This window comes from Leishmania braziliensis, chromosome 33 (genome assembly GCF_000002845.2).
Source record: "Leishmania braziliensis MHOM/BR/75/M2904 complete genome, chromosome 33".
Classification (NCBI taxonomy): Eukaryota; Euglenozoa; class Kinetoplastea; order Trypanosomatida; family Trypanosomatidae; genus Leishmania; species Leishmania braziliensis.
In genome coordinates, this window is record NC_009325.2 from 558,650 (window position 1) to 578,301 (window position 19,652).

The 19,652-nt window shown below is 54.2% G+C and overlaps 7 protein-coding genes and 1 non-coding gene across 8 annotated transcripts; 7 read left to right on the plus strand and 1 right to left on the minus strand.

Annotated features, from left to right (window-relative positions):
* Positions 1 to 1,173: 1,173 nt before the first annotated feature.
* On the minus strand, positions 1,174 to 1,246 carry LBRM_33_tRNA4. Its single transcript has one exon. It is a non-coding gene; the product is annotated as a tRNA-Lys (tRNA).
* A 1,126-nt stretch (positions 1,247 to 2,372) lies between these two features.
* On the plus strand, positions 2,373 to 3,617 carry LBRM_33_1600 (cysteine conjugate beta-lyase,aminotransferase-like protein; the record flags this gene model as incomplete). The annotated part of the gene is made up of 1 exon (XM_001567878.1): positions 2,373 to 3,617. One exon carries the CDS (start codon positions 2,373 to 2,375, stop codon positions 3,615 to 3,617), a length of 1,245 nt encoding a protein of 414 aa, XP_001567928.1.
* An 806-nt stretch (positions 3,618 to 4,423) lies between these two features.
* On the plus strand, positions 4,424 to 5,251 carry LBRM_33_1610 (QA-SNARE protein putative; the record flags this gene model as incomplete). Its single annotated transcript, XM_001567879.1, has 1 exon — positions 4,424 to 5,251. The coding sequence occupies one exon, from the start codon at positions 4,424 to 4,426 to the stop codon at positions 5,249 to 5,251; it is 828 nt and encodes a 275-aa protein (XP_001567929.1).
* A 366-nt stretch (positions 5,252 to 5,617) lies between these two features.
* Positions 5,618 to 6,163, plus strand: LBRM_33_1620 (conserved hypothetical protein; the record flags this gene model as incomplete). Its single annotated transcript, XM_001567880.1, has 1 exon — positions 5,618 to 6,163. One exon carries the CDS (start codon positions 5,618 to 5,620, stop codon positions 6,161 to 6,163), a length of 546 nt encoding a protein of 181 aa, XP_001567930.1.
* A 650-nt stretch (positions 6,164 to 6,813) lies between these two features.
* On the plus strand, positions 6,814 to 7,137 carry LBRM_33_1630 (conserved hypothetical protein; the record flags this gene model as incomplete). The annotated part of the gene is made up of 1 exon (XM_001567881.1): positions 6,814 to 7,137. The coding sequence occupies one exon, from the start codon at positions 6,814 to 6,816 to the stop codon at positions 7,135 to 7,137; it is 324 nt and encodes a 107-aa protein (XP_001567931.1).
* Positions 7,138 to 11,955: 4,818 nt separating this feature from the next.
* LBRM_33_1640 (conserved hypothetical protein) lies at positions 11,956 to 13,674 on the plus strand (the record flags this gene model as incomplete). The annotated part of the gene is made up of 1 exon (XM_001567882.2): positions 11,956 to 13,674. One exon carries the CDS (start codon positions 11,956 to 11,958, stop codon positions 13,672 to 13,674), a length of 1,719 nt encoding a protein of 572 aa, XP_001567932.2.
* A 648-nt stretch (positions 13,675 to 14,322) lies between these two features.
* LBRM_33_1641 (conserved hypothetical protein) lies at positions 14,323 to 15,585 on the plus strand (the record flags this gene model as incomplete). The annotated part of the gene is made up of 1 exon (XM_003723172.1): positions 14,323 to 15,585. The coding sequence occupies one exon, from the start codon at positions 14,323 to 14,325 to the stop codon at positions 15,583 to 15,585; it is 1,263 nt and encodes a 420-aa protein (XP_003723220.1).
* Positions 15,586 to 17,283: 1,698 nt separating this feature from the next.
* On the plus strand, positions 17,284 to 18,510 carry MPK11 (putative mitogen activated protein kinase; the record flags this gene model as incomplete). Its single annotated transcript, XM_001567883.1, has 1 exon — positions 17,284 to 18,510. The coding sequence occupies one exon, from the start codon at positions 17,284 to 17,286 to the stop codon at positions 18,508 to 18,510; it is 1,227 nt and encodes a 408-aa protein (XP_001567933.1).
* Between the last annotated feature and the right edge of the window lie 1,142 nt (positions 18,511 to 19,652).

Consider the following 19,652-nt stretch of genomic DNA (forward strand, 5'->3'; position numbering starts at 1 on the left):
CCGACGTCGCATTTTAGCAACCTCCGTTATTTGGGTTGACGCAGGCTTCTGCGTGCTCTTCTCGTATCCCCCCCCCCCCTCCCTTTCTTCTATCCGTTGCTGGCTACTTTGGTCGAAGAGCGCACTCACCAGAGCGCCTCCATTTTCGCTCTCACTCCCGAATACAATAAGTAAAACTTAATCTCTGCCTATTTGCCTTCTCATTGCGTGTATGTTTGCCGTAGTATGGAACTGCACCCGTGCGAGTGATGTAAATATGTTTCTCTCTGCCGCGCCCTAACTCTGCGCATTAAGTCTGTTGTGCTCGCCTCTCTGCCCGAGGTGGGGGGCACGCAGCGGGAGTAAACATGGCACGCACTCGGTGCGAACTTATGGAGAACGCCTAGCAATGCTGCCAGCACTGCAATGAGAAGAAGCTCGCCCAAGACGCATGTAAAGCAGCAATGGACCAACACAACGTGAGAGAGGCGGTGCTGTGCGCCCTCGCGCGATCCGCTCTCCCTTTCTCTTGCCAGCCCTCTGAACAAAAGGGGGAATGGCAAAACAAAAGCGGCTGCCGTTGGCAGACAACCTCAACCGGCCATGTCAACATCCGTTGGCACGTCGCTTTAAAGTGAGAATACGCACTCCCCTCCCCCCACACCCGTACACGGTGACATCCCGTGAGACTACAGAGCGTGTTGATGTCACGTAGCCTGAGCCGCGACGTGGGGGGAGGGGAGCCGTTTTTGCAAGGCGCCTTACCTGTCGTTTGCTCCGATGATGCCATTACGCAGGTGTGCCGTCTCTTTGCCCTCTTTTCTCTCCCTCACACGCATACCCTTCTTATCACATGACGCGATCGATGCAGCTACGACGGGTAGCTCTCCCTCAACCCCGCCCCTCCTCTCTCTATTCTGTGGCATCTGCCAACTCCTCGGTTCGTCGCGCACGCCGCAGCAAAGCTCCATGAGCGTGGCGGAGCTGTAGCCACGTTCGCTGGTGGCAGTGAACGATGGTGCCGAGGACGTGGTGGAGGCGGAATTGGTTGCTTACGAGGGACAGCGCACGCACCTTGTCGAGGGCGACTTTTTCCCCACTCCGGGGAAAAGACCACCACCCACAAAAGCCCTCAACGCCACCGCCACTGCAGACAGCCCGCCGCCGCACATAGAATGAATATGTAATAAAAAGCGCACTCCGTGGGGATCGAACCCACGACCACACGGTTAAGAGCCGTGCGCTCTACCGACTGAGCTAGGAATGCTTCGAGAAGGCGGACACAGCCACTCACGCCTACAACACTCTAGTGAACATCTTTCGTGCGCCTCTCATGTCCGTGTGTCTTTTTGGTCGCCGCGCATTGGAACACGAGGGCAGGGTCGACAAGCCGGCAAAAGCGGCGGTCCCAGACGCCCGGGCGGCATCCCCCGCAACCGCACTACGTGCTGCGACACGCCACGACAGCAGCTACGTGGGGCGGCCGCACCCACACACCGGGGGAACAGGGACACCGCGCTTGCGAGGCAACGGACAACCAGCCCCGCGCCACCCACCCCCCGGCGCCGCCGGGTGCCCAACGCAGCCCCTCCTGGGGGACGCGCCAGAGGCCCTTTGCGCGCAGGCATGCGCTGCCAAAGCGCAGCCGGCACGGCGCGCCACACCCAGAGAAAAGGCGTCCAGGGGTCAGAGGTGTGGGGGGCAGCGGGCGGGAAGGGCGCGCCGCCCACCCAGGCCCGCCCGGCGCCCATCGCGCAGCACGCGTTGGAGGGACGAGACGAGCCCGCGAGACACACGGCCCGATTCAGCGGCGGGCTGCACGCGCATACCTGCGGGGTTCTCCGCGGCGGAGTGTCATGTAGGAAAACGACCTTTTTCTTCAATGAGACGAAACTGCCAAATCATCGGTGATGTAAATTGCTTCTTTTGGTTGGGTTTATTTGTTTTTTGATGAGAGAATGAAGAGGTGTAAATCAGCCACCTGTAACAGAGTTAATGGCCGAATGTCTTTTTTTGTTGCCACCTTTACTATTATTTTTGATAAAAGAAAGAAATGATGTAGTAATTCATCACATTTTTTCAGGATTCTTTGAGGAACCTCTTATAGACTCTCTTAGTTTTCTCTTCCGCCTGGATGTCGATCAATCTCCGGCTGACGGGTGCACTATTGGGGCCCTAGGGCAAAGCTGCTTTTCGTTGTTCTTACCACTTAGCAGATTAGGGTTTGCTCTTTTTGTTACTATCGTGCTGTGTTTTCATGGCTTTCTTGTCTCTCTGGGTGAGCTGCACATATGAACCGAATCTCTGATGCGCACGAATCCTTCTAACATCGCTTTTTTTTTTTCTTACTTTAGTATCAGCGGTTATTGCTCACCTTTCTGTTGCTCTCAGCGATGTCGAAGTTTTGCCCTGCACAGCGCCTTCTCGGCCTTTCGACTAGCAGCATCTGGGAGGAGATGACACCACTAGCCAACAAGTACAAGGCAGTGAACCTCGGTCAGGGGTTCCCTAAATTTGCTCCTCCACGGTTCCTTCAGGAAGAACTGAAAAAGATTCTCGAATGTAGCGATGAGGCACCTCTTGCCCACCAGTACTGCTCTCCCCGCGGTGATGCAGAGCTTATAACGCAGCTGTGCAAAAGTTACTCGAAGCTTTTCTCCCAGGATGTTCAGCCCTCAAATGTAGTTGTGACGAATGGTGTCACACAGGCTCTCAACGCCATATTTCAGGCTTTTATCAATCATGGCGATGAGGTTGTTCTCGTCGAGCCGTTCTACGATGCCTACTACCAGGACATCTTTATCACTGATGGTGTGACTAGGTACGTCTCTCTCCAACCCTCCAGCGAATCGGCTGATAGCTGGAAGCTGACTCGCGAGGCTCTTCTCGAAGTTGTTAACGATAAGACCAAGTTCATTCTCATTAACACGCCTCAGAATGTTCCCGGTAAGGTCTGGGATGTTGAGGAGCTTCAAATGATCGCAGATGTGGCAAAGCAGTTTGACGTTGTCGTGATCTCAGATGAGGTATATATGTATCTCACCTACGGAAAGCCACACATTTCCATAGCGTTATTGCCAGGTATGTGGGAGCGCACTATTACACTTTGCAGCGCTGGAAAAACGTTTTCGTGCACCGGATGGAAGATTGGCTGGGCTGTGAGCTGCGCTAGGCTGACAGCGCCGATTGCGCAAATTGTCTCCTACCAGACATTCTGCTGCTCGACACCATTTCAGATCGCTCTCGCTAGAGCTATGGCAAAAGCTGAGGAAAACGGTTTCTATGATATCCTGCGCGACAAGTACGCAGCGCGCGTGAACCAGCTGTCAAACATCCTTACCGCCAGTGGTTTGTGCCCAGTTAACCCAAATGGTGGTTTTTTTGTTCTCGCTGATATCAAAAAAGTGGATCCGAAGCATTATTACGATGCTTCGAACAAGTCACAGGCAAAGGACTGGCAATTCTGTCTCTGGCTTACTAAGAGAATTGGCGTGTGCGCCATTCCTGTGACAGCTTTCTGCAGTGAGAAGAGCAAGCCACTCTACGAGAGTTATGTACGCTTTGCCTGCTGCAAGCCACAGTGTGAGCTGAGTACTGCCAGTGAGAGACTCCAAAAGTTGCACGAATATCTTCTCTGAAGCTAGCCTTGGCACAACCTTCTGTTGTCTTACCTCCCTTCTTTTCAAGTGATAAACCTAGGCGTATTGCTATGTCCTCTCTGTTTTTCTTTTCAAGTCACTCCCCCTTCTATCCCCCTTACCATCAGATGACTCACTATTGTGTAGTTGTCGCGGTGCTTGTCCTTCATTAGCGTCACTTATGGTACGCATATGTGTCATTGGAGTTTTTATCCGTCCGGTGAAATCTTCCTTTGATTTCTCTCACCTTTTTTTCTTTATCATTGTCTTAGGCAAAAGAAAACGTACTGCTGAAATATCAGCACTTGCTGCGTGGCAGCGCGCTGGCACCCTCACCTGCCGATACCCTCAAGTAACTTGCGCACCACTAGGGTAGCTGCATCGAATGCATCTTACAAGCTTCAAAAGCACAACCATAGGCCACTATGATTATAGCGCCACCTCATTCTGGTTGTAATAACTTGCTTTTTTAGTACCTGTGCTTTCGCCGAAGCTCACTGCATTCCTAACCTTTCCGCTTCTATCTCTTTATCTTGGGATTTGAGCACACTTGTGTGTTGCCTCAGTTTACTTACCGGCTTCTTCGCCACGTTTGGTGCCTATTGGCGAATTCCCCCAAAAAGATGTCCTCCCTGCCTATGTGCGCCGAGTCTCAGAAGGTGGCTTCTAGGGCGTGATGAGGCAGACTTGCGCTTAAAGCCTTTCTCCGTTTCTATCTTCTTTCGCCTCATTCGTGTCCTCTTCCTCTTCTTTATTTTGGTATCTCTTGGCAAGGCTACCCCCATGAAGAAAAGTCAGTTAGAGCGATGGAACTAATAATCAGGGACCGCTTCATCGAGTTTGCTGAGAGGCGCACCGCTGTGCACACAAGGTATGGCCGCTCTGAATCCACAGTACCGCAGACGCCAACGGAGAGGCTCTTTATAGTCCCCCTTTGGAGCAGGCTTCCCGCTGATTTCGAAGAAAACGCGCTCGCGCTCTCTCATCAAATCGACGAGCTCCACTCAATGCACTTACTCTTCTTGGAGCCGAAGCTCCGCCGCAAAGAAGAGGAGGACCAGCTGCATACTTTAATTGATAAGCAGACGGCTGAGATTCAAGCCCTTCTCAAGATGTTGGAGCATACGATTGTTGTCGGCGCTCAGCTCAAAACTACATACTCTGAAGAGGAAGTACGCATTGTCAAAAGCATCCAGACGCAGCTAACAACTCGCTTCAAGGAGCTTGCTCTACAGTTCCAGTCCGTCCAGAACATATTTGGAGCACTGTTGCGCCGGCGAGAGCAGAAATCCAACAAGTACACGAAGATTGGAAGCGACGCTGCCTACGAAACTGTCCAGCAAGAGGAGAGAGTTGCGCAATTTCTCCAAATGGGTATCACAGAGCAGGACATACAGGCTCTCCTGATCGAGGATATGCAACGGGATCAAACGAACAAGGAGATCAAGGATATCCTCGATAGCATCCAAGAGATTCACCGCATGTTCGAGGATCTTCACACCATGGTAGTCGATCAGGGGTCGATGCTGGACAGGATCGATTACAATGTCGACAAGGCACTGGTGAGTGTATCAAAGGCTCAGATCGAACTGGAAAAAGCTCGCGAAAATCACGGCAACTGCATTCTTATGTGACGGCAGCGCGCCGTACTTTTGTGTACCTCTGCTCACCAAGCGCCACTACCACTTGCTTGCGCTCTACTTTTTCTCCTCATCGAATACCAAACCAATCCAAAGTAAGTTACTCCTAATCATTGGAGTAACTCAATCACACTTTTGTCTGCGCTGTTTTGGCGAGCAGGTGTCTGAACTGTGATTCTTTCCACTCTCCGCTTTTTTACTGCACCTTTCTCCTAAATGACGTCGTTCTCTTCGCATCACCTACAACTTACTCTCTTCTGCGCTTCAAGTTGTCCGCCTCAATACAACTCGGTAGTTGCTCCACTCTTCGGCCGCCACTCTTTCTAGGCTGAAGATCCCCCCTCTGTCTGGCATTAGAGAATGCGGTCTCTCACCGATGAGGAGACGAAGAAGCTCTTCGACAAGCTTGCACAGTATATCGGGGCAAATACAACACATTTGCTGGAGCGAAAAGGAGAGGAGGAGCACGTATTTCGCCTCCACAAGAATCGTATTTGGTACATGCCTCTGCGCCTCGCAAAGCTTGCTAGCTGTGTCTCCAAGACTAATCTAATGGGCATTGGCGTTTTGTTCGCCAAGGTGACTCACAATGGAAACGTACGCATTCAGGTAACCGCGCTCGAGTACATCGCACAGTACTCACTCTTCAAGATTTGGGTGAAACCGAACCAGGAGCAGCGGTTCCTGTATGGTGGAAACGTTAGTCGCGCAGGTCTTGGCCGTATCACCGAGTCGACACCGAAGTACCAAAAGGTCGCCGTCTTTTCAATGGGCGACATCCCCTTGGGTTTTGGTGTCGCAGCCCAAAGCACGCTGGAGTGCCGAAAGTGCGAAATGAACACACAGGTACTTTTTCATGAGGCTGATGTTGGTGAGTACCTGCGTGATGAGGCTCGCATGACATAGAAGGGCCCCTTTTGCCAGGCACCAGCTCTGTGTTCCACAGAGATGCTTACTGTATTTCCTATAGTTTGTAGGCGCGAGTTTGTGTGTTTATATATTAGGGGGCGTGTTTGTGGCAGTGCACGTACCCTCTTAATGGTAACGTTTAATGCTGCGAATGCCTTGTGAAATAGCGCAAGAGTACCGCGCAGGGATTGTATGGCTTGAGACTCGGGCGCTTCTGTTTCTCTCCCTCTCTCTCTCTCTGGATCTGATTTACTGTGAGCTTTTCTCCTTCACGCCAGAACTCTTCTTCGCTCTATTGGGAGATAGCATAAGGACTCTGCAGTAGAGGCAGTTTGGCGATACCACAATTGTACACTGCGCATGACCATCCTGTGATGCGTCTCTACGATGAGTCTGAGGAACTTTTTCTCTCTTTCATTCGTGCTGCCTTTTACATGGCCATGCCACTTCGCTCTCCTATTCAGTTTATTTGCGCATAGTTTTCTGAAGTATAACACTACATCACCTCTGCCTCACAGCACTATCCTTGTTGCGCAACTCTCTCGCGTACACAAGTTTTCACAGTAGCATAGCTCCGTGCTCTCTTGCATCTCTGTTCAACTTATTCGTGCATCGAAGCAGAAAAACGTACAGCGCAAAAGGCAGTAATGTCGGCGACCGCCAAGACACTGAAGAAGTCAGTGGACCGTCTTCGTGGACAGATGATGCGGACGGCCCATGGATTTCGTGACTACAACTTTCGTCAGTACTTTGTGCAGCACGTCAAGGACGACTTTGACGCAGTTGCAAAGCTCCCTGAAGAAGAGCAGAGGAAATTTTTAGCGACAGAGGGGCGCGATAGGCTGCGTCAGCTACAGCGGATGGTTGTGGTGAACCAGATGTATGCCAAGCGGCCTGTCTACTTTGACACTGTCGCGCAGAAGCACCATCACAGACATGATGACGGCACGGGTAAGCCAGTCATGAAATGAGTGATATAAGCCAGGCATGTGAACCTCGCGTCGTCAGTTTCATCTAAGGCTGCTCTTGTCGAGTCTATGCCATGCAGCCATAACTGCATTCCTTTCGCTCACGCGCGTTCACAGTTTACCGCTATCCTTTTTCTTTTTTGCACTGTGATGAGCACGGTGACTGTTTTGAGCCTCGGTTTGCTGCTTCTCGCGCGCAGGCATGGCACAGTCTCAGTGATTCTTTCGGTGAGTAGGAACTTGGCGAATACGTGGTGAAGCCGGGGGTTCGCATACGTGGGCCACTTCGTGCCCATTTTCCTTTGTGATGCGACAATCTTGTAAGGGAGCGGGAGGATGTCCCAGGTAATCTCTTGCCAGTCATTGTTCCTCCCCGAGCTTGCTTTATTACCTTTGTCTCTTCCTCTTTCCGCTCATGGACTGCACTGTGTTGGCGAGGGTGTGCGTTTCACGCGATACAACTGGAATCAGATGCAAAACGTCACATAAATGCTTGTGCCGCTCAGCATAGCTGCCATCGCAATGACACAGTGCACACCCAGAACAACTATCTCCTCCAAAAGATGCCATCCTCCTCAGTGCAAGGTGATTCCTATCCCCTTCCTCCTCACGCCTTCTCAACTTTCTCTTTCTACCGTGTGCCTACACTACCGCTTGTAGCTTTGCCTTGCGTGTTCAGCACGGCTGGAGGGCTCCTCCGAACCTAATCTCTCACTTTTCTCCTCCACTGTGCTACAACGTGCACAAGAGAAAGAAGATCAACACTAACAGCTCTGCTGGGGTGCGGTAGAGCAGCGCAGCCACACGGTTCGCTTTCTATCCGGAAAAAATGAAGAGTGAGCTGATGGATGTTCTCTCTGCTTCTCCCTTTCACCTCCCCAAGGAAGCTACTCAGTCTTCTTAGGTCAATCTGTGTCACTTCCATCTGCTTTGCTCCCAGCATCGGCGCCCCTTTTACTTCCTTGCTGCTAGCGGCTTTCTCCATACTTTGTTGCCATCACCCTCATCCTCACCTATGCCACATTCTCTGTCGTCTTTCCTCGCTTAAAGAGTTGCTTCGCTGATACGCCCGTTTCGTTTTTTCATGCGCGTGTGTAGACAGCCGAATCTGCGCATAATGGTTCACCAGCTCTTGGATGGGCTGATGGCTAGTGACAGCGGAACGTATTTCATGACCATGAACATGCAACAGGCCAGCTCACTTGCTAACAGCGCCATCATCGCCAGCGACGTCATCAGCAAAGGTCGGCAGCGCTCTTCCACAGAAATAGGGACGCGGGGTGCCACCCATGCTTCTATCAACGCTATGCCAGTCACGGCGCGCGCTACGGCACGCACGTGTATGCGTTAGGTCTACCTGAGGTGCGCCACCGAGAAGACGCTTTTTCAAGCTGTGCGAACACCCTACTGCCACGCCGCCTTGTCCCCTAACACCGAGGCGTGTCTAAGACAGTGTCGACAATGCATTCAGTCCGTGACCGGCAAACTCAGGGTATGCTCTACGAAGCAGCTCAATGTATCAAGAGTGGCGCATAACCATCCGCCAAAACCTCGACTGATTATATCACTTTCACATCCTCTTTGAGGCGGCATCGCAGGCGGCGGAAGGAAGTCCAGTCGCTGCCACATCACGCGCGGAGACGATGGGGGCAGCGGTAGCAGCCACTGCCGCAGGCGGAAACATCTGCTCGACTCGCAGTGCTAGAGGCACCGCCCATCCGGAGCCGCACCAGCGCCAGGACCCGTGTCACGCCTCCAATGCCCTCACTGCAATTGCGACGATGCTAAGAAGTCTAGGCGTTGGGGTGAACAAAGAGGGACACGAGCGGCTCTTCGCCAGTGATGGAGCTGGTGTGCAAGGCTACTACTACTACACCTGGTGACTTCACGTGAAACGGAGGGAGAGTACGGGGGGCCACTCTCGGCTGTCGCTGGGGTGACGACGGCGTCCTCCACCGCCTCGGCCGGCGCAGGTAAGTCAGGCCCGGTGAACGCGTTCAAGTATACGCCCTTGTGGTGATCAATGCTGCTTCTTTGTAGCCATACCGGCCATCGACTCAGCTAGTACGCGTACCGCGAGGGCCATTGTCGCAGCCGCCGGCGCAATCGCCGCCGCCCCCAGCCTCGTCGGGACGCCGTCGTTGCTGAGCTCTCCTCTCTCCCACAAAAGAGTTCGCCAAGTCCGAATCGAAGCCTTCACAGGAGACTTAGCCAGTGCATACAATAACGTCGCCGGTGGGAAGGGCGGTGCACGAAGAGCGCCGCCGTGACAACATTACCCTTGCAAGAGCAAGACCAGCCACGGGGGATCTATGGGTCACAGCTGCGACCGCGACAGCGAGTCGACCTCCATCAGAGGAGCTCGTGCGACAACTCCAGCGATGGCTTCAAGAATTCGAAGGGAACCAGTCAGTGTAGGGGTAAATCGATCTGCGAAGGACATTTTCCCGTGTGTGTGTGTGTGTATGTGTGTGTGCCGGCCCCGTCACCCGAGGCAGGTCACACAAAAAGAGGCCGATGAACGCAGCTGCTCCCTGCCACTGCAGGGCCCTACGAGGTCTGCGGTACGGCTAGCTTTAACTTTGTCGTGTACTGGTGCTCTTGGAGAAGTCACTTTTTTTTACGGAACTGCCGATATGGGTTGAGTACGTCTGTACTGCCTCTCTCTTTGTCGGGCGATCACCCTTTCGCTATAATGCTGCCTTCACTGGATGGCCCGCTTCTCACCTACCCTTAAACGCAGCTTCGTGATTCCCTCCCTCCAGAACCCAAACTCTAATCAGTCATTTCCTGCTTGCTTTTGCTTTTTTTTTTGCACTCAAGTGCGAGTCATCTGCGTGAGCGCACGCATGGGTACGTGCTTGCCATTGCGATGACTTTCGGTCGCTTGGAAGTGTGTCGTGACTCTGACGTGGGCCATTCAGCCCCCTCCCTCCTCTCAGCATGCTCTCCTGAAAAGTTTTTTTTCGCTTCTACTCTTCACCTTCCCTCCCCCTCCCCCCGACTTGTCCTCATTTCTTTCAAAGTCCGCACGTCTTACACAGGCACGGGACGCACGTGCACACTAAGACACCCTCTGACACATACCGGGAAAACGAAGCCCCATCTGGTCCCTCGTGCTGTCCCCGCCGCCCTCCCCCCCCCCCCCGATAGTACTCTCATCTCACAATTGCATCCATCCGACATGCTATCTGTCCACCAACAAGTGCAGCACCTATGGTGTGCAGCCAGAAGCGCTCCCGTGCGCGTCTTTGAAGATACGGTCGCCTGGTTTGTTGTCTTCTTTCTACTGGGCGCGCCAGTGCTGCCCATGTCGCGAGCGGGCATAACACTTGTCTCCGCACTTGTCATCGCCCTAACATGGCCCCTCACAATTTCGGCGTGGGCCGCGCTTCTCGCTACCTCGCTGCAGCGTGATCGTCAGAAGCAACCGATCATGAGCACAGCGGTGGACCTCTTCACCGCCCCATTCTCAGTGCCATCACATGATGCACGCCTTGAGCCAGCGGTGAATGAGCGCTGCGGTGTAGATGTACGCATGGAAGACGTGCTCGCTGTAAAAAAAGCCGATAATGAGCTTTCTGTTCCTGGATACGCGTCCCTCGAGGCTGCGCAGCTGACCCGCTGCTTTGTCTTGGCCGCCGTCTTGCTCGGTGGCGGCCTCTTTGGGCAGTTGGACTGGCAAATTGCGTATCAAGTATGGCCCTACCCCTCCCTAAGCGCCTACGTGGTGGCACGCCTTGCATTCGAGGCGTACGACCGAGTCAGAGGTGGAGGTGGCGCTCTTCGCAAATAAAAAAAAAAAAACTTAAATGGAAACAAAGAGAAGAGGATCGATTGAAAAATGGGCAGCGTGGTTACGTGTGAACGTCTGTGTGTACACGTGATGCGTTGACTTCGATGTCTCCCTTCCTATTTGTTCTTATTCTTTGTTCACCTCCGCCGCTCTTCAGCTGCAATGATGCTTGTCATGCGCCACTTCACTGTACACTGCATGGAGCTCACGTCAGGATGTCACATGTGCTGATCTCCCACCCCTGTTTAGTATTTCAGCCGTTTTTTTTCCCTCTGACCTTGCTGGATGGGCCACAGCGTTTTTTTTTTCTCTTGACACTGACCTCCCGACACTGATATCCCGGACGCTTCTCAGGCGGTTGGCGCACTTTCTCTCTTGCGCGTGCGTGCACAGTATCAGGGTGGATGTGTGTTGCGTTTAAGGGAGTTTATGTAGTCTACACAATACGTTTACTCTGCTTTTACAGATTCCTGTCCAGCTACTCAACTTCCTCGGTAACTCACTCGAAAAGGTGGTACTTGGACTGCTGCAGCGCAACGGTGCGTCAGCAACAGTCGAGTCACTGCGGGGGAACAGCGCATGCGCCTCTCTTCCTGTTCGAGATGCAAAAAAAAAAAGAAAAACTGCGCGGCGGGTGCTGGCGCTCCCCGTCTTCCCTCTTCGCCTCTTCTACCTGTTCTTCTCTCTGGCGTACAAGCGTGCATCCCACGGCCGCTCTGCTGGTCGCTTCCCTCCTCTCAAGCACATGTCCGTATCTTGCGTCCTTCTCTCACTTTACTCAGCCACCCCGCCCCCCCCCCTTTCTCGCTCCTTCTCCTCATGTGTGTTCTTTATTCTGGTAATACGCACGCACCACCTCCGCTCGAAATCTCGTGCACCCTTACAAGCCGCAAAAGGTGCCTGTCCCTATACGGACACACGGTATGCCGCACCGGGTACGTTTGGGTTTGTGCGTAGAGCCCTTCTCGCTTTACGGACTTCACTCGACCAGTGTACACGCAGTCACGCGCTTTGGGTGAATGCGTATGCAGAGCACAACCGCCTCGTGGGAAACTATGTCTGACTCAGCAGCGCGGGCACGAGTACTACGTCTGCGGCAGTCTGCGACGCCGCTGCAAGATGTCTACGGTGCATTTTCCCCGTGGCAGCACCTCTCCACCTCTCTTCCTGGGCTCGATTCTCTCCTCAGTGTGGCCGGTGTGTGTGAAGGTGTGTCTGGCAGCGACGACAGGAGCGGCGTCGAGTCGACTATTGGTGGCCTCCCTGTCGGTGGTCTTCACGAGCTCTACGGGCCACCCCTATCCGGCAAGTCATGGCTGCTTCGGCGTGTCGGTGCGGCCTATGTGCGGCGCATGACGGCGTACCGGCAGTGGTACCATGACGAGTTGGAGCGGGTGTCGAAGAGGGCAGTGGAGGCGACGTTGTTCACGCGTAAGACGGATAATGAGGCACGTGCAGCGAAGGATAATGAGGACGTGGATAGTGAGGCGGAGGACGCCCACATCTGTGCAAACTCAGCTAATCCCTCACCCATTACTGCGATGGAGGAATGGGACCTGTATGTGTGCCTGGTGCGCGGTGCCGGTGCAGACAGCAAGACACACGGTCTCACGGCATCGCCGCCGTCGCCCTCACTGCTGTCACCCGATGTGCGGAGTTGGCTGAAGGAACTAGTTGCACCCTTTGATTCCTCTTCAACCCTAGATAGGCAAGTGGAATCCATTGTTACCGGTCCGGTGCACGGGTATTCATCCTCGCACCAGCAGCAGCACAGAGACTATGCCGAGCAGCACATTCACTTTCGTGTGGTTCACTCCCCCAATGAGCTTCTGGCCTTCCTCGAGTGCCTCGGTGGTGGTGCAGCATCAGTGCCATCCACCAGCACAGTCTTCACAAATACAACCTACTCCGCCGCTCCTCCTGTGCCTCGTGTAGCGTTGCAGCAGCAACTCTTGCCATCGCAGTTGGCTCGCGGTTCTTTGACCACAGCAATGCGAGGGCAGAAGCAGCACCGCTCTCCAGGCACTACGATGCCTTCTTCCCCATCCTTTCCCCTCGCTTGCGGCAGCCTTCCACAGTGCACCTGGCGGCTGCAGCGGCAGCGCCTGCTCCTCCTCGACGGCCTCGATGCCCTCTGGCTGCACCCCAGCCTGGGCAACCACAGCGCCACGCACACAGGCCAGTGGTTTGCCGAAGAACTGCACCGACAGTTGCGGACAGTGCTGTTGCCGCGACTTGGCTACGCTGCCTCAGATAGCACCCTTCTGACGGCACCATCCTCCACCGCAGCTGCTGCTCCGATGTCTCCACACCCCCAGCACGTGCTGTACTCCACCGTGGTTTTCACAAACGGTTGTCATGGCAGCAGTCGCGGTTTTCTGACGGCGCAGCAACTGGAGGCTCGCTTGGCTGGGCCAGCAGGAGGAGTGGAGGGCTGGGCAGCGACGCTGCCACGGCCCTCGGGGAATGCGGCGTGGTGTAGGGCAGTCGACACGCGATGTTTGATCGAGCCGGCCCACCTGGGGTTGGTGTCCATCCTAACACCCAGCTTTTCCTATGTGCGGCCAGCAATGGCGCCACACGAGTCAAGTGCCGTGTATCAAAATGGCCGTCGCATCACCGGGACCTTTCGTCAGTCTACCGCAAATTATCTAGAGTCTCTTGTGACGGTGGTGAAAGGAGGCTCGCGTGTAGCAGCAACGTGGGTACTGCGTAACGCTGCAGACGGCGAGCAAGAAGCTTGAGGTGCAAGCCTAGTGTACACTCTAAGCACACGCGGCTTGTCGTACTCCTCCCTGCGCGTACCCTGAGGGGTTGCATCTCGTAGTCATGCGAGTTGCATGTGAGTGATTTCTTGGCCATTTTCGTCAATCTCCCCTCCCCAGTTGCTAGGCAGAGACAGAGAAAGAGAAAACGAACAAGCACCCACGGCAGGAGAAAAGGCCAATAGGTGTGCATCCTCTCTGCTGTGTTACAGTGCCCCCCTTTGTAGGCGTGTAAAGCGGCCGGAGAGGTAACCAGCTGCCTCTCGCTACCCTATATATAGAGAGAGAGAGACATATATCTTTTGTGCATCATCGTCGTCTAATGCGGCCACACCGACATGCAGTGGTGCTACTTCTCTCTCAACCTCGGCACTGCTGGTGCTGCACTTCTCTCCCTCATGGTTTTCACTCCTGCTCTCAATCGCACTCTTTTCCTTGCCTATGCCCTACCCTTTGGCATTCCTTCTCAACCGGTACGTCCGCTGTGGTGGTTGAGTTTGTGTTTGACTGTATGGGACGTGATGTGCTGCAGCCGTGCATATTACAGCGTGGGGCCCCTCTTGTCCACACATCTCTGCCTCTCACTGGTCGTCGTCGTCGTCTTCCTCACCTCTCTCCGCACACGCCATGTCCATCATTTACGTGGATGAGTTCGCCATCCGGTTGCCATCGGAGGTGCGCAACACCTTCAACCCGTTGTGCGCTTTCGGGAGCTGCAGCAGCAATAGCAACAACAACCGTTCCTCCACATCTGTGATGGGACTTCGAGAGGTACAGTCAGGTCACTTGCTTCTGCCCATTGATGCCGAGGGCTCAATCGTTGTCACTCCTGGACAACGGTACACCGTGGTTCTTGTTCGCGAGACCCGCCGCGGCGCTGCGGCGTCAGCAGCTGCGCCACCCGTTGGGGCAGAATCCTCCTCGGCTGCAAGCAATGGTCATCAAAGCAGCACTGATGGCAGCACCAACAGAGCGAAAAAGTCTGCGGCTCCCGTGAATTCTCGACAGCAGCTGCAGCCGCAGCAAATGTCTGCTCAGCATCAGCAGCCCGCCAAGCAGCCCAGCTTGCCATGTGACGCCGCTGCGACAACACCCATAACTCCACCAGCCATGCCGCCTGTCCAGAAAGACAGCTTGTCCAAGAAGAAGCGCAAAGCGATGCTCGAGTTGTCCATAGCGGAGCAGGTCCACGGGGACGAGGCTCCACGGCCTCCTACTGTAGCGGAATCAGATCAGTTCAGCAAGAAGCGGAAGCGCCAGGACGACGACGCAGCACGGGCGCAGCAGCAGCAGCAGCAGCGCCGGCAAAAGTTGTCTCCCACTACGAATGCGAGAGTTGGGGTGGCGGACACTGATGATGCCCCGCTGATGGAGGCATACAAAAGCTCCCAGTCGCACACTTCCTCGCGCACCTCTCCGGTGATAAAGCCGCCAACGTCTGCCGAGATCGGCCACCACAGCAATCGTGGCCCACTCCGCAGCAAAGCAGAGGTATTAGGGGTGCCGCCTCAGCCAATGCGCCGCAGTCTTAGCAGCACCGACAGCTACGACGACGAGGAAGGCGCACCGTCGCTGGCGCAGTTGTACAGTACCCAGTCCGCGGTGTCGCAGTACCCCGCTCCTGAGGTTGCGCATACAGAGGAGGAGACGCGCACAAGCGCCACTTCCAAGAGGCGCCACTCCCCCTCGGAGAAGAAGACCAAATCAATTTCTTCTGACGCTGCAGTATCGACAGCCGCGCCACGAGCCTCCTCCCAATCACAGCCAGCAACAAAGACATTGCACCAGAAGAGCGTCAGCCCAGACAGAGTCCCCGTGACGCTGCCGCCGTCGTCCCGGACGAGCACCGTCCGTCGCGTCCCGCTAGACACCTCAAGCGACTCAGATTAGAGCACTCTCAACGAGGAAAAACGCAAGCGTCGCGCTCTCTATATGGCAGCTCATGTTGTACGTCACGTACTGCTGTATGGAGTACACACACACACACACACACACACACACACACGGAAAGCACCAATGCGTATTTTTCGATCTGATGGTGGCGGACGGTGGCCTGTGGATGTACATGTGCCTGCCGTCCGTACACTGGATTGGGGCCGCGTCATTCGCTGAACGTAACTGACTTGTAAGAGATACAAAGCACACTGATATAAGGGAGGAAACAAAGAGGAACAACGTGTACCCGGAAAGAGGAGATGAAGGCGACGCTTTCGGCCTGCGCGTACCTCGTTGGCGTCGCAATCGCCAGCCACCGCCAACACCACTCCGTCGCCGCTACACAGCAAGCTCTCTCGATGTGCTACATCTTGCTCTTGTATCTTTTGATTCTCAAAGAAAACCCCGCCTTCTGTCTACTACTACTCTCTCTCTCTGTTTCTGTCTCCGCCGTACTGTTTGACTGGCACCCTCCCTCTCCCCCTTCCCTGGGAGAGCATTATCGAGAACGATTACAACGATCAAACATTCACCACCATAGGAATTGCCTTGACCTCGCACTCATCTCCTCACCGCGTCCCAGCCACCAATACCACCACCGCTTCATCAGCATCACTACAGCCCGTAAACTGTTGGTATAGAAAGCAAAGAAGTAGTTGCAGGAAGGGAAGGGAAGAAGAACGGGTACAACGTGTAAGCACGTCCGCCCTTCCTCTCCTCCCCCCCCCCTCACTCTTCGACGCCATCCATCGCCTACCTGAGGACTATTGGTTTCATCTGTAACAAGTACCGACCCCCTCCCTCCCTTCATCCCTCCCTAACACACACACAACCTGCCCACCTACCACTGCCACGCGCCTTACCACCCCTGCTTCTGTACACTTTTCTTTCTCCTGTACACAAGCAAAGCTTCCCTCACTTCACACATACAAACCTGCAGGAAGGGACGGTGTCTTCGCCGAGACATCAATAGCGCCATTTTTTCTTCAGCATTACTGACAGGTCCCCCATCTTGTTTCCCCTCTCCCTTTCTTGTGCTTTTATTGGGAGGTTTTGTGCTACACTCTCGCAATCCCTGCGTCCGTGTGGTGTCGGTGTGTTTTTTTGTTTTTGTTTTTTTTGGCGGTGTTGTGCTCTCCTTGTCTCTCTCGTGGCGGCGTTACGCATGCTTACATGAACACTGGCGAGCATACGTGAGCTCCCTTCCCCTTTTCCTCCTCCTTCTCCCACCTCCAGCGCTGAAGGAAGACTCCGCGTTGCGCTTTTTTGTCATTTATCTTCTCACTTGCTCAGTATACACACACTCACAGGCTCACGTTGACGCACTGCACTCCATCGTCCACCCCTCCATAAATCTGCACACCCAGAGTTGTAGACTTATTTGCTTGCCTACGTGCCACCTTCAGTCTCCCTCGATCGATTCCTCGACTTATTGACTTCTTTGCCTGTTCTCCCCCCGCTTTTGGCTCTCTCCTCCATCACAGCCGCGCCGTGAGTTCGCTGACTGGCCTGTGTTCAGTGTGCGTGTGCACGCGCACCGTTGACCCACTTTTCACTACCTCCCCCTGCACCTCCTCCCACATCCTCTTTGGGCGTAGCTGAGCTCTGAAGGGGCACGGAGTCAGACATTGCAGTGTAGAGCACAAAGCAAACATGCCGGCTACCAAGTCACTCGCAGAGCTGCAGGCGGAGGTCTGCCGGCTGGACGACCGCTACCGTCTGGAGCGCATCATTGGTGCCGGCTCCTATGGTATTGTGATCCGCGCGCGTGACATCAAAAGCGACAACTGCCTTGTCGCCATTAAGCGCGTCAACAAGGAGATCTTTGATGAGGTTGTTTTGGCGAAGCGCATTCTGCGCGAGATCAAGCTATTGGCGCACTTTAATGACGAGAACATAATTGGCCTGCGCAACATCCTCACCCCTGAGGACCCAGAGAACTTTGAGCACTTCTACATCGTAATGGACATTATGGAAACCGACCTGAAGCAGGTGCTGCGCAGTGGCCAGGAGCTGACGGAGGCTCACATTCAGTTCTTCATCTATCAGGTGCTGCGCGCGCTACACATCATTCACAGCGCCGGTGTCATCCACCGTGATATTACGCCGGCAAACATTTTGGTCAACACGAACTGCGATTTGAAGATTTGTGACTTTGGCCTGGCGAAGGAGGAAAACGATCAAGGCGAGTACATGACGGACTACGTGACGATGCGCTGGTATCGTGCGCCGGAGTTGGTGATGGAGGGAAAGGACTACTCAGTGCAGATTGATGTGTGGGGTATCGGCTGCATCCTTGGCGAGCTACTCGGCTCTCGTCCGCTCTTCCAGGGGAAAGACCGCGTGAACCAGTTGGACAAGATAGTCGATCTGATCGGTACGCCATCCGACGAGGACATCAGCTCCGTAGGCTCGGCTGCTGCGCAGAAGTACCTCAAGAAGAAGGGGTACCGTCCGCGGCCTGACTGGCGCCAGCGCTACCCAAATGCATCTGTCCAGGCGCTCGATCTGCTGCGCCGCATGCTGGTCTTCAACCCGAAGCAGCGAATCACGGTGCTGCAAGCAATGCGTCACCCGTTCTTGGATCAGCTGCACGACGACGCTGACGATAGCATCACCTACACCCCCTTCCACTTTGACGAGCAGAAGCAGAAGACAGTACTGGATGTGAAGCGCGCCATCTACGAGGAGAGCGTCAAGTTTCACAAGGCGCACCAGTCCTCGATGCAGACAACGAGCATGAACAATACCTTCAACTCCATCAGTATGCCCGCACCGAGCGTGGCGACAGAGGGCGAGGGCCGCTCGGCGCAGCAGACGATTGAGAAGGACATCCCTGAGAGCACGACGGACGGCAACTTTGACCGTGATCAGGCGTAAAACGACTAATCTATATGTGCACAGCACAGAGAAGGACGTGCCGCAGAAATAGGGGGGGTGAGAGAGAGTGAGCGGTGACGCAGTGTATGTCCCAGAGCAGAGGTAAAGTCGCCAAAGAAAGAGGGGGGAGGGGAAGGAAAACATGCAACCACGTCTCGCATAATAATACTGTAACCATGTTTGCGTCGTCTTGAGCGTCCTTCTCCTCACTGAGCCTCTCCCTCCACCACCACCACCCCCCCCCTCTTGTTCTCTCTGCAGTGCTGAATCGTGCTAGCTCCAGCTCTCCTTGTCCTCGTTTCCACTCCGTGACATACTCGGGCATACAGTCACACCCACAAAAAGAGCGAGGCGAAGCAAAACATGGGCTGGAGGCGCAGAAGGCTCTGAGATAGGGAAGGGGCATATCACACGCACACACAGAGAGCGAAGACACTCGAAGGCATCACCTACCTCTGTCATTAGGGCCGCATTTCGTAAATAGAGTTACAGTCCGTTGTGTGTGTGTGTGTTTTTCTTGGTGGTGCTGCTGTTTTCATTTGTGAGTACCGTTGTCTCCCCATTCATCCCACCCCCTCTCTCACCATCATCATCATCGAGCCACTTTGCGCTTTCTGTATTCTCTTTTAGCTTCGGATTCTTAGTCTCTCTCTTTTTTGCCTAAAAGCATAATGAAATGGTGTAAACGTGTTTCACAATGTCTTTATTTGTTTTTCTCTCGCCGCTGATGAAGGTGTGTACTCCACCAAGGGAGAGCGATCATGAAAAAGAGGTTGAAGGAAAGTCCAAAACACAGCTCGGATTGCTCCTACGTCAACTCACCCCCTCCACCTCACGCACGCACGCACGCGCAGTCCATGAGAGCGCGGGGAGTAAAGGAAGGTTATGTGGCACCGTCGCGCATTTTACCACATTTGCGGCCGCCTCTTGTCCGCATTCATCTCTTTCCATTCGTCTTGCGCTTCTGTGTCTGCTCCTCATGTGAATATATCACTGACCCCCCGCCTCTTTTTTTGTTCTCACTCGCTCTCTCTCTCTCTCTTGGGTAGTCGTCGCGATGTGTGTCTTCTTCAGATAGGCTACTTTTGAGCTTCTTCCTCTTGTCAGTCGCTAACGGGGCTCGTGTGTGGGAGGGTGTGTGA